Below are 14,588 nucleotides of genomic sequence, written 5' to 3'. Positions count from 1 at the left end.
CCTTGCGGGTGTTGAGCTTGTGGTTGTTAGAAAAACATAGGTGTTTAGTTATTTTGTGTGTGGTGGTTGTTTCCTTTGTACTATTTTGCTATTTTAAGAATCATATTATAGCATTCCTTATGTTGGTTAGGATTTATTGTGATTTTAATAAATTCCATTTTAGCTTCTTCAAAAAAAAAATTAATAAAATGATATTAGCATGGTTGCAGACTGCATAACACTAGGATCATATTAATTGTTAGATAAATGTGTCTCGTGGTAACTATTTTTGTTCCTACAAAACTTTCTTTAGTTAATGTCATTATACTTTAAATGTATTCAATTGAATCATGACTACATCTTCATGGTGGGCTATAGAAAATTATAATGTCAAAAAATAATTATAAATTAAACGGGCTACCCGCGACCCGGTTGAGCTAGCCCGTGACGGGCTCGGGCTAAAAAGGCTCGATTTTAAACGGGCCCAAATTTTTGTGTTCAAGCCCTACATTTTTTCGGGCTTTTGCGGACCGGCCCGGTAGTCCCGGCCCATTTTGATAGTTCTATGCTTATGCTATTTTTGGATGTTACAACCAAATGAGATTAATTCTTAACATTCGTAATGTAGATAAATTAGTCTTATATATACTCATATGTGTGGGTATAATATAATGGGCAGTAATATACACTTGTGGACCTTGTCATGGACAAATAGAAAAAATGAGCAGTAATTACTAAGTGCATAATTTAGTCAAATATGAATTCTTTTGATTAAGATCCCGCCGGCAGAAAGCTCACCTAAGCTGGATCATAATCCAATTTGATTGATTCCTTAACAATAATATGGACCTTTACTAAAAGTGCTCACTTTCTGGCTGTTACGTTTTCTTAGTGCTTAAACATCCTACGTGGCATGTACATAGTTTGATATCCTGGGACACCACTATATTACAAGTGATATACATTCACAATCCAAACCCTTTAATCAAATTCACTATTTTCACATACATGTACAATACTTATTTTTGGTACACATCTACCATAATTATCTATCCAAAAAAAGCATACATGTACCTTAATTGGACAAAGTCTAAACCATGTAAAACTTGAAGACTTAAAGATGAAGCAATGAAAAAGGTGAGTGCTCTCTTGAGCTCATAATCCTTTAGTATTTTCTCAAACATTGTCGCATGCCAAAAGCATGAAATATCATCAAGATTGTGACCAAACTTTATCCCACCTAAGCCACCTTTAATTGCCAATATATACCTTGAACTCATCAAGATTCATTATAATAATTTACAGGTACAATCAAAAGAACAATGGCAGAAGATCTTACAGGCCTCCAAGAAGGAGTTCGTCCAGAAATATCATCAGGTCGTCAATATATTCATAGAGAATACAAATTTGAAGAAGCTGCTAAGTTCCCAATTTATAAGATCAGTGCAAAAAAGGATGAAGAAATAGTCCAGTTTTTCAATAAGTTCATTGATGCTAAGACCAAAGATGTTACTGAGAAGGATATGCTTACTTTTGTAGGTGTAGCCCTGAACCTGCGGCACCCAATAACAGGTCAAGAAATCTTCCACGAGCCATGGACCCCCGATATCATGTGCTCTGATTTTGCAGCAGCGGTGCCCTCCGAGACAAGCAAGGTGTCTATGACTCAAAGTGGGTCTCCGGCTGTCGTCACAACAATAGTCCCATCAACAGAGAGAATGGAGGAATCAATGAAAGATCAGGCAAACGCTATTTGTTTCCTTTTATCATGGTTAACCCGGTATGTTGTGAAATCACCCTCTGTAGCTCTGTCGCTCCAGTATAGCAAATTACCAGGTACTTACATGAAATTCTATCAGAAATCATCAAAAATATTCAGTAAGTTTGCTCCGGATTCGGCGTGGATATTGAGTCTGCGAAGTGCATTCGATGCTTTCGTTAGAGTCAAAAACACTCTGGTCTTGCATGTTGCCTCGGCTGAGACAAGATGGAAGCAGGGGGATCCCAGCGCATTCAATCTGCTGAGATTTCTGTATTTCCAAAACCTAGAATTTATGGGGATGCATGCTTATGCTAGTATTGTTAGTATAATCAACAAAGTCTCCTTGCGTCCTGCCCTCATCTTGACATGGTTACGTATGAGTGGAGCTGAGCTTGCAATAGATGAGGCTTATCTGATCATGTCCACTCTCGACAATGGGTTGATACCTAGTGGAATGTCAAAAGAGAGGCTGTGGAAATATGCTAGGTTGTTAGATGCAGGATACTTCAATAGGCTGCAAACTTCATATGCTGCGGAGTTAATGGCCACATTGGCATACATAGAGATTAAACTAGGTATCAGCAGCGAAGCAGGGTATGATTCTCCCCTCAACATTTTCGCAATAGCCAACAACAATCACATAAAAGAGATAGGTAGAGCCAAAGCAGAAGCTTTCATACAGTGCAAGAACAAGATGATCTCCTTATCCAAGGATGCCTCTATAGTGGATAAGATCTATTATGCTAAGAAAATGGGGATGACGGAAACATCGAAGGGTCTCCCTACAGCAAGCAACACCATGTCAGGAAAGCGCAGAGCGGAAGAACCGCCAGAGAAAGAAGAAAGCAGGAAGAAGAAACCCCCTCCAGTGCTCAACATGCCAAAGCCCCCGCCATTCTGACTGACATCTCATAACATAAATTTAAGAGTAGGGTGTTCAAGTCCTTCAATATTGTTGGAACATGTGTGGAAATCTATATTATATAAATTTAAGACCCATTTCAAGTCTATATATGGAAGTGTTTTTCTCAATCTATTCTTATGACATGTGGCACTCTCAATAATATATATGAAAGTGTTTTACTCAATTGACATGTGGCACATTAAACCAAACCAATCAATTTGGTGAGTTTGGCAATTAATGAGATGTCATTTGTTTTGTTTTTTATTTTCATAACAATAATGTGATGCAATTGTAATATTTTTGCTTTTAATGCTTACCAAGCAAATATGGATACAAAAAATATCTTAATTCATTTTGAGATTTTATTTTAGGTAATAATAATAATAATAATAATAATAATAATAATAATAATAATAATAATAATAGTTTTGTTTGCTAAAAAAAATAGTTTTGTTACAAAGGTTAATGATATCGATAATGGTAGAAATATATTTTGTTTGCCAATGACGATAAAAAAATGGAATTGAATATTTGTGATTTAGTGACTAATTTTTCAAATAATATTTTTTAGGTAACTAAGTTTCGAAATATTTTTTTTTTGTTTCCTCAACGAGGATGAGACCAAGACTGATTTTCATGTTTGGTTTCGTAGTAGTAGTAGTAATAATAATAATTTTATTATAAATAATAATGATATCAATAGTGATAAAAATACATTTTTTTTGTTAATAAGATGTAATCAATACCCAAAAATGAGTACGGTTACAATACTAATTTTTTTATTGTTAATAAGAATACTCTATTTTCTATTACAATATATTAACAACAACAAAAAATTACTTTTACACAAATGAGTATTGTAATGTTTTTTTGCCAAAGAGTTTTTTTTTATTAATTATGTTTGAATCATTACATATTATATAATCAGAAAAAAAAAGCTCTATTTTTTATGATACTTCTTAGCGATTCTGTTACATATTTGTGTCAAAATTACACTACCACTAACTTAGCATACAATATTTTCTCAAAAAATAAAACTTAGAATAGGAGACTTTTTTTATGATATGCTTTTAATGGTTATTAAAATAATTTATGGCAATTAAAATTTCTTCATGACCAAATAATTTCATAACCACGTTGCCCTTAATAGAACAATGATTTTTTCAGAATGTTAAAAAAATAATGGTTATTTTACTAAATTACCGTGTGAAACAAGTCTATAAATTAGACATATGGGTTAACATAATTTCACATCACAACTCATATCACCCTTCTTTTTTATTTTGTTTCAATTTTTATTCTTTGGTCTTTGTATTTTTTTGTCGTTATTGTCAATGCTCGAAGAGTTATATTTCTTTTATGTTGCGATTTTGATGAATCAAATGTTATTGTTCAGTTTTTTATTATTTGTTCTTCGTATTTTTTTCATTGATGTCAATGCTCCAGTAGTTATATTTCCTTTATGTATGTGATTTTGATGAATCAAATGTTCACACAAATAAACAGGTTCTTCAACTCTTCTATAAATTTTTTCTTCATCTCTCTTTTAATATTTCCCTATGACTTATTTTATTCTTCTTTATGCTTTGATGACATTGTTTATGCTCTTTTGTTTTCTTTATTATTCTGTTTAAATTTATGGATGATTCAAAGATGAAGACTATATATGTTTATTTTTTTTTTACTTTTGTGGTTTCTATGCATATAGGTGCATTGAATTGAGATATCAGGAACAAGCACAAAAAATAAGAATATGGAAAATAATATTTTATATAGAAACCGATTAAATGATGGTCGAGTTCAAGACACACACATTCTTCACATGAGAGCATAGATAAAACAAAATAGATTTTTTTTTAAAAGGAAAGAAAAAAAAATATGACATTATGACAAACTTTGAGATTCCGAAAAGAATTAGTCGGTTTTAGTAGAGAATCTAGACTAATTTTCTACTAGGATGAGTCCCTCTTTTATGTCTTTTATATAAAGAATGATTGTATAGTTTTCTATTACGATTTATATGTAATGGGCTAAAAAAATGGAACAAAGAAGTATTATAATGATATTAGTTAATATGCAACTTAATTCTCATTTTCATGCTTTTTACTACAATTATTTCATAATTGAGTTCATCATTTTCTCCATTTCTTTATGTCAGTTTAGTCGAAATAACAAATAAACATCAAACACACACAAACACTATCAAATGACAACACCTAAATTTCAATCCCAAACGAGCAATCCTGTCCTATTTTCTTCAGTAAATTTTATATTCATTTCTTGCTTCCAAATTTTAGTGTTTGTTATGATTTTATATTCAATAGTTTGTTTAATAAATGATTTTTCAATCTAAAGTTGAGGAGAAAACTATGGAAATTATTTACTCGACAGTAATCAATAGCAATAATCTTGATTGAGATAATTAATTCATCCGTTACATCATCATATTTGTTGTGATGTAAATGATAATTAATAAAAAATAAATGATTGACTAATATAGTTACACGCATTCATTCATTTTCACATAAGAGTAGAGAGGAAACTTTTTTTTTTTCGAGAAAAATTTAAGATTGTCATGGATTGAAACTTTGATAAAATAATTAAAGAGTTTATATTTTTATGTTTATAAATCATGGAAATTCTGCACATTATTATTTTTTATTTAAGACATATATCTCAAAGGATCAACAATATTTTGAATGAAATTAATTTGGTACAAACTTTTTAAATAAATGATCACGTTGTAATATTTGAAATAAACATTGTAATATTTTGAATGAAATTTATTTGGTACGAACTTTCTAAATAAGATATCTATTTTTTTCCTTTCATTCACGACATTTGTTTCCAAAGACTTGGGAGAAATAAAATATTTCAAGTGATTGTTATTAGTTGTTGTGTATGTTTATAGCAAAGGATTGTTATTAGTTGTTGTTTATGTTTCTGAATACGATACATTTTTTTTTCTTTCCGGAAGTGCCTCTAAATATGCCATATTATTCATTAAGTGATAGCACATGAGGCTATATTTAGTGTGCGTCTTATAAAAATCCAAATATCACGTGAATTAGACTTGACTTCTAAATAACTACTTTTTTTATTGCATCCAAACATATTTTCACTAGAAGAAAACAAATCAAATGGATCTTCACCTTCCATTGAAATAATGAAAAAGAAATATTGATGAGGGAAAAAAATAAGATAGAGAAGAAAAATTGGTGATCGAGTGGAGAGGGAGAAAATTCCTAATACTTTGAAAACTACAATTTCTAAAAAAATTTTGTCAACAAGAGATAATGATCAACCACTAATAAAATCATATAAGTTCATTATCACTTAATATATGTTAATATAAGACACGACAATGAATTCATAAATATTTTAGAAAGGTAAAATTGCATATTAGAATTTTCCAATTACACTCATGATATTTTTAATGATTAATTTTTTTAAATAAATATATCAATGACATTAAATGTACAAAATGTTAGTGATTGAGATTACTAAACAATTTTATGTGCTTATTTTTTTCACCGTACCATTAAAGTAGTAAGTTTGTTATTACTACTATGTAAACCAAATAATTATTTTATCTATTTGGTCTATGGGTGTTAAGAGTCTCACATCGGATAGGTGATGACCTGACAATGTGTTTATAAATGGAGGCAATCCTCACATCACAAGCCGGTTTTGTGGGGTTGTGTTAGGCCCGACCATGGTTTTTAAGAATGGGTGCAACAAAGTTGTTTAAAGGTTCATAATTACATACTGAATATGTTTCTTACAAGTTGGTACACATTTTTACTAAAAAAATTAGTTTTGTAAATATTTATATAAAAAAACTCCAAAAAAGATATATGAAAAAAACATTTGCATACCTTATTTATTAAAGGATGCGAGATTTTACTTAACTCTAACAAACTTGACATTAGAGAGGAAAATTGAAATCATAATTATTATTGTCGAATTCAAGAACGTGAGGCAAAAGAAGTGTTCAAATTGAAGTGTGAAAATATTTTGGAGATATATGCATTGCGTGGATCACCAAACTTAATAACAAATTTATAAGGTCAAATAAGTTTTTTGGATGAGTGTTACAAGAATCACTTTACTTCTTACATATAAAAACAAAAAGAATTCTATGGTGCAGAAATAATAATTTAAAGATAATACATTTAATAATTCAGTACTTACATCTTTAAAAAAATCACAAATTATATGTACCGATATTTTTTAACAATTTAATTAGGATTGATTTTTTTCTTTTAAATACCATAAGACTCAATATAAAGTGAAGACCGGAGAGTCAATATTGTACTTGATAATTATCATAAAATGCATGTTTTATATGTAAGAGTGAAGATTCAATTTATTCTTTGGGAAATATTATAAGTAACACATATCTTTAGAGAAGGAAACCAAGTGGCGGATTCTCTTGCAAACTTTGGATTAACCATGGACTCTTTTGTTTTCTGGTCTAGCATACCTTTGTTTGCAAGGGAATATTATGTAAGGAACATGACTGGTATTCCAAATTTTAGGTTTTCTTCTCATTGAGGAAGTCTTGGTTTGGTCCCCTTCCTCATTTTGTAATCTCTCTTTTTTGACTAATATATATTTTGGGGGTTGCTAGCGTCTTTGCTACACCCTTCTTGGCTTAATAAAAATGTATTTCAAAATTACGCTGTTATGGGTATGAACAAAATTAATTATCGATGAGGAGACCTATTTCAAAATAAGAAAACATGCTTTTGTATCCATGCCTACATGTGTTCTGGGTCGGTTTTCATTGTAATCTATTACTCGATGCAATCAAGTTTCATTAGGTTGGATCAACAAATAATAGCACATAACTTTTTAACAAATATCTTAAATATATATATATATATATATATATATATATATATATATATATATATAAATTAAAAGGTTTGTCTAACATGTGCAATATTGCATATGTTAAAGTAACTAAAAGCGGCAACTATTTATTGAAAAACAACAATTATTTATTAAAAAATTATATATTAATAGAAAATACACAAGTTCCAAATCAAACATACTACTTTAAACTTCTTAACATGTGCAAATTTGCACATGATATAAAAACCCTTTAATTAAATGACATTATATATTATAAAAAAACTGAAGACTTGGACTAGATTCTACTGTTTAAAATTTGAACACTTGAATTTAATTGAAACACTTTGAATCTCTAAGGCATGGACCTAATATATAATAGTGTGAACATTAGGACAGTGACAAGAAGAAACGTGTTGTATAGCTGAAGTACAATGTTAAATGAGCAGAGGTGGATACATCGATGCCTGAATGAAGTAAAAAATAAGCAAGGGTCCCACATCTTTGTGAACAAGTGTGCGTAAAGAAGTTAGTTCATGAGAGTAGGATCTGTTTTTGAACATGGAATAAAGGCACTCTTACTTGAACATATATGGAAATGATTGACGTTATGAGTAGGAGGAAGATTAATTTTATGTGCCAACAAGAAACTAAGTGGGTGGGTGAAAAGGCGAAAGAATTAGATAGTTCAGTATTTAAGCATTGTAAACTGGAATAGTTAGATCAAGAAATGGTGTAGGAATTATTGAGGATAAGGAATGGAAAAAAGATATTTTGAATGTAAAGAGGATAGGGAGATTCGATCGTAGCCCACAAATTTGTAGTTTAATAAGACATCTTTAATTTATTTTTTTTAAAGGAAATAAGACATCTTTAATGTTATTAGTGTTTACTCACCTTGGATAGGTTTGAAAGAATATCCTAAAGTAAAATTTTGGAAGGATTTGAAAGGCTTAATTAAAGTGTAAGGAGTGTTTGATAACTTTTGAAGGTGTGAATGAGGGTATAACCTTGGGGAGAAAAACGCATTTGGTAAATCCATCCTAGATTTTTTGTTGTCTTTTAATCTTACTTTAGGAAAAGAAAAGGGAATATTATTACATACAAGAGTGAGATATCATGTTCTCAGATAGATTTATTTCTTATTGGCAATTCTGACATAAATATTTGTTTGGACTTAAAGTTTTACCTGGAGAGAGTTTGATTATCCAACATATAATATTGGCTATGGATGTAAGGGTTAAGAGAAGACCAAAGATGAGATGTCATGATTGGGATACAAGGATCAAGTGGTGGAATTTAAAGGATGAAAAACATAGTGTTTTCCTACAAAAGATTTTAAAGGAAGGTTGTGCAAAACTACATAGAAGCGAAAATGATATGTGAAACAAGATGACGTATGAGATTAGCAAAGCAGCAAAAGAGACACTAGGAGAATTAATAGATTTTGAACCTAGCTAGGAGTAAAAAATCTTGGTGGAACCAAAATGTTCAAATTAAAGTGAGAATCAAAAGAGAATGTTTTAAAGTGTGGTACACGTGTAAAAGTACAAATATGTAGGAAAATTATAAGAGAGCTAAGAAAGGGACTGATAAGGCATTGAATGCAGCAAGATCACAAGTTTTTGATGAGTTATACCAATCCTTACACGCCAATGAGGGAGAAAAGTTTATATATATTCTTGCTAAGGGACAAAAAAGTAAGAAAAGATATATGGATCAAGTGAGGTGTATTAAAATGGAAGCAAGTAAAATTATTGTCCAGAAAAGAGATATAAAGGGTACATGGAAGTAGTATTTTCAAAAATTATTTAATGAAGGTTATGACATATATATTACCATAATCGAACATGATAGACATCAGAGAGGAGAAACTATTATCATCAAATTCAAGAACACAAGGTAAAAGAAGTGTTGAAATGGGAAAACACCCAATACCAAATTTTATATCAAACAGACCTCTCCATAAGGTAATTAGTCAATTTTAAACTAAGGTAATGATTACATTGATTAAAAGTTCATAAATATCTCAAAAGTAGGGATAATATTTAGAGACTTGCATGTTACATATCAATATATTTCTACAATTGGTACGGGTTCGAAGTGAGTATCTATATCTCTATTACTCGCACCATATCCGTATTTTGAAATTGAGGAAAATCCAAACCCAGACAAAGGAGAAAATCCGTCAAATCGAGATGAGTTCAGTCGGGTATCTGTGTGTACAAGTTTTATTGCCATGCCTAAGTTTCACAAGCCAATCATGGGCTACCATAGATCTTATAAAAAACCATTTTAAAAAGGTGAATTTGAAAATAGTAAATGTAAGTTTTTTTTTTAAATGTCAATGTAAAATAGTCTTGGTCCAAATATCATTATGTTGGAGATATTGAAACAGTTGTCATTTATTTTAATGACAAATGTTAGTAATTATTTGTTACATTAATCTTTACTCTTTCGTTTCAGTTTGACCACAGTATCTCAAACTTCTTATTCCTTAACTCAAACCATTTGAACTATTCAACCCCTTGAAACAATTTATTAGTTAGGATAAAGATACTAATTTAAAATAAAATATAGTTGCAAACTACATATACTTTATATTTTTAAAAGCAAATATCTTAATACAACTATATAATATTTTTTACGAAAACTACACAAAATTACAAGTTATATTTTTTGTAAAAAAACTTTACAATTTATACTAAAGTTACTTTAAATTTATATATCAAATAACTTAAATATTCACTAACTTTGTGTAAATTAATTTTCAATTTAAAAAATATATATATAGTTAAACTTATATAAATACGTAAATTCTTCGAGTAAAAGTAAATAAAATATGTACGTTAATTTCCCGTGCTTCATGAGAACAGGTTTATACAGCAATATATAGAATAGAAAGAAAGAATTTAAATACGAGTGTATGCACGTAAGAAAACAATAGCTTGAGTAAAACAGAGATAAATTCAAGGTTACCTAATAAAGTAGGCACACCAGATAGCTTTTCACTATTTTTTTTAGACAGCAAATATTATTCTTCGTTGAGAGGGCGTAGGAAACACCAAGTACTCGCAAAAATGAACAGAGGATGAATACAAGAACCAACAAAGGCAACACGCCTGCACCCAAAAAATCATGAGGCCAAGGTGTACACTAGGTTGCCTTAATCAAAGACCAAACCCAGCAAAGAATCACGATAAACCGTGGTGCTGCCTACACGATAGTACCCCTGTCTCACAATCTAATGCCCACAAATATCCTCTAAAAAGTCGCAGCTGCACAGCAGCAAAGCTGCACTACAACAGGCCGAAATACCTGCAACTAAAAAACAAAAAAGCCAAGCGGACGCAACAACAATTATGAACATATAGAAGCCTCCCAGCCAGCTGCTACATCATGTAATAGCAGGTTAACATGAGGCCAACACACCCACAGATAATGCAAACAACATAAGGTTAATGCATGACCTACTATCGATTCCACAAAACTGTCATATATAGATTTCCACTATGTATATCTTGATTAATTTGTTCACATTTTCTGTTCTTTAATTGATTAATTTTTCACGTTATCTAGATTAGTGAGCATTCATGACATCATTTTGTAGCAGTTCCAATATCTATTTATTTTCGCGTTAAATAAATAATGGCTTGGGAACTCCTTTACAAATAAGCTTAATTTTTTAGTTTGAGTTAAGCTAAAAGAAGCTTTTTTGGATTAAGAATTGAGTCGTAACTTTAATGTCATTTTTTTCGTTGTATTGCATATATTCTCTTACTATCATTATGACAAAGACAGAAGTGAAAATAAGCATGTTTCAAGACATAATGATATTTTTTTTAAGGCCAGAACATGTTGTAATTGTCATTGATGAGAATTAGAACAAATGTCATGTCATTATGCAACTTTAAAGGGAAAAGATGCACTTAAAATGCATTAAGAGGTAACATAAAACTTCAAAATAAAAACATATCTCCACTGAGATATATTTGTTAGTGTTGTCTCCACTGCACTTTTCTTTGTGTACTCCTTTGTTGTTGTTTTTTAAGCAACACAAGTCAAATACTGCTTGGAATTCTGGGGTGACGATTTTAGCATCAGGGTGCAAATGACATGGACGAGGCAATTATTTTTATAAAAGTTTCTTAGACAAATAATTTATTTCAAATGGTTCCAAGATCAGTTATCTCTCTTTTTCTCAAAATGAAATGCTTATGTAAAGGAAGTGGAGAGAAACTACTCATGTTATTGATGAAGATGTGAAGAAAAACAGTACTTCACTAATAAAAAATAGGGATAAGGGTGATACATTTGAAGACTATTACACATTAAGAAATTTAACACATTCCAACCTTGATGACAAGGTTGTTTTCGAGGGGTGTGTTTTTTAGGATATAGTAAAGGCTGATTAGAGTAGTTTAAGTAGTTAAGAGGTACTTTTTGGAAGATATAGTAAAGAACAAACTAAGAGTTACTAACTTTACAATACCATTCAGCATTTTCCATATTTTTTAGGCTGATATGTTTAAATATAAAGGATTCTCATATAAAGCTAATATATTTTCTCTCTCTTCAACGTGCACACATATGCAAGGTGTTAATATTAATTGCGTGACTTCACATTTAATATGCAGATCTGCGTATAGGTGATGATGACTTGAAGAACCTGTGTTTGATTGAAATTGAAATGCTGCTTCAGGAAAACGGACGGTCTCTTACTGAATTCAAATCTTTGCCCAGGCCAAACGCAGCAGACGTGCCAACTTTCACAAACAAGCTTATCGTTGATGAGCTAAATTACAACAATGATGAACTGAAAAGACACACACTAATATGTTACTAATGTTGACTGATGAACAAAGATGTGTGCATGACAAGATCATGGAGTCCATTGGTTCTGACGACGGTGGTTTCTTCTTCTTATATGGTTACGGTGGTACTGGAAAAACCTTTATATGGAAAACATTGTCGGCTGCTGTTAGATCGAAGGGGTTAATTGTATTGAATGATGCATCCAGTGGTATAGCGGCTCTTCTATTACCAGGTGGAAGAACCGCGCACTCGACGCTGACAGTCCCTATTAAGATTAATGAAGCATCATCGCTTACGATGGAAAAGGATAGTCTTAGGGGAAGACCTGGTGCGTGCTGCAAAGTTGATAATTTGGGATAAGGCTCCAATGATGCACCGATGGTGTTTTGAGGCAGTTGACCGATCAATGCGTGATATCATGTCCAAGAATGATCCCCTAAACGAGTTTAGACCTTTTGGTGGAATGACAGTAGTTTTAGGTGGTGATTTCAGGCAGATATTGCCTGTTGTCCGAAAAGGATCGAGGCAGGATATTATTGATGCCTCAATCAATTCATCAAAGATATGGGCTTATTGTAATGTGTCGAGGCTTACTGTTAATATGAGATTGGGTGCATCTTCGGTACCTGCAGAGCAGTAAGAAATTGCTAATTTTGGCAAATGGATACTCTCAATTGGAGACGACAACGACGCTTCGAATGAGAATGGTGAAATGAAGGTAGAAATTCCTGAAGATTTGCTCATATCAAACACAAAAAATCCGTTGATGTCACTTATAGACTTTGTGTATCCCGATTTGAATGATAATCTTGGTGACCCGCTATTTTCCAAGAAAGGGGAATACTCGCACCAACGCTTTATTCAGTTGAGCATGTTAACGAATATATGATGTCACTGGTTCCAGGTGAAGAGAAAGAGTATTTAAGCTCTGATTCTGTTTGTCGATTGGGTGAAAATTCTGATGTCCAAAGCGAGTGATTCACAACGGAATTTCTTAATGGTATTAAGAGCTCTGGAATTCCAAATCACCGGTTGAAACTAAGGTGGGATGTCCAATTATGCTGATGAGAAACATCGATCAGGCCAATGGACTGTGTAATGGTACGAGGCTAACAGTTACACATCTAGGGAATAGCACGATAGCTGCTACCGTAATTACAGGAAAAAGGACAGGTATCAGGGTATTCATTCCCAGGATGAATCTTACTCCAAGTGATCCAGAACTACCCTTCAAATTCAGGCGCATGCAGTTTCCATTGACGCTTTGTTTTGCAATGACAATAAATAAAAGTCATGGTCAATCTTTATTTCGAATGGGAGTTTATCTTCCTAAACCCGTGTTCACGCATGGACAACTCTATGTTGTTGTCTCTCGAGTTACTTCTAGAAAAGGTTTGAAGCTGCTCATCTTGGATGAAGATAATAATGTTTGCGAGGAGACCACAAATGTTGTGTATCGTGAAGTTTTTCAAAAAGTATGATCATTGGTTATGTTTTAGAATTGTTGTTGCTATAATTTAGAAAACTAAAGTTGCGTATTGTTTGGAAGTCATTTTTTTTAATTTCTTTGTAAGGCGTACTGGTCATTACGGGACATGCAATTTCTATATAAGCAGATCCTCCTGCCATTGACTTTTAATTGATGCACTTTTTAGGTATAACAATACGTGGAACTTTTTTTTTACATCGTTGTTACCCTAAAATACAATATTTACATTAAACCATTGGTTTTATAAAAAATAAAAACAAATAACAATCGGCGTTTCTATAGCCCAAACTATATTTATACACACCCGTAAAAAGTTTAACGTTTGCATTCACAGACTAGGTGTATGCATCTGACACTGACTATTATATAAAAAAAATATAAATTTTTAGTTTTTATGATTAATAAAATACATTATGTCAACAAATAATAATATACAGTACGCCGGCGTATTTTTGCAAAAATATTGCATATGCTAAGTTTATCAATGAGTACATCTTATACTACAAATAATTAGTATAAGTATAAATTAAAATACTTTAATCTTTATGTGCAATGTTTAAATATTTTAAAATATATACAAAATTAACAAAATTAAGATGATATTTTTTTCCATATCAATTTTAAATTATAACCACACACTTATAACTTTAAGATAACATAATATAAAATCTATACATTTGATGAAAAAAGTTTTTTATTTCCCCGTGCTTGGCACGGGTCACTATACTAGTTGAGTAAAAAGACTAAACACAAATTCCCATGTTGGGTAGAACTAGTGTTGT

The 14,588-nt window shown here is 31.4% G+C and overlaps 1 protein-coding gene across 1 annotated transcript; it reads left to right on the top strand.

Moving 5' to 3' along the window:
- Positions 1-953: 953 nt before the first annotated feature.
- Positions 954-2,829, top strand: LOC146925285 (uncharacterized). Its single transcript, XM_085710249.1, has 2 exons — positions 954-1,116; positions 1,285-2,829. The coding sequence occupies exon 2, from the start codon at positions 1,302-1,304 to the stop codon at positions 2,640-2,642; it is 1,341 nt and encodes a 446-aa protein (XP_085566375.1). The 5' UTR covers positions 954-1,116; positions 1,285-1,301; the 3' UTR covers positions 2,643-2,829.
- Positions 2,830-14,588: the final 11,759 nt, after the last annotated feature.

The sequence above is a fragment of the Medicago sativa genome, chromosome 5 (assembly GCF_051527215.1).
Source record: "Medicago sativa cultivar Bolivia chromosome 5, Bolivia_mono, whole genome shotgun sequence".
NCBI lineage: Eukaryota > Viridiplantae > Streptophyta > Magnoliopsida > Fabales > Fabaceae > Medicago > Medicago sativa.
This window is presented reverse-complemented; position numbering and strand designations above follow the sequence as displayed.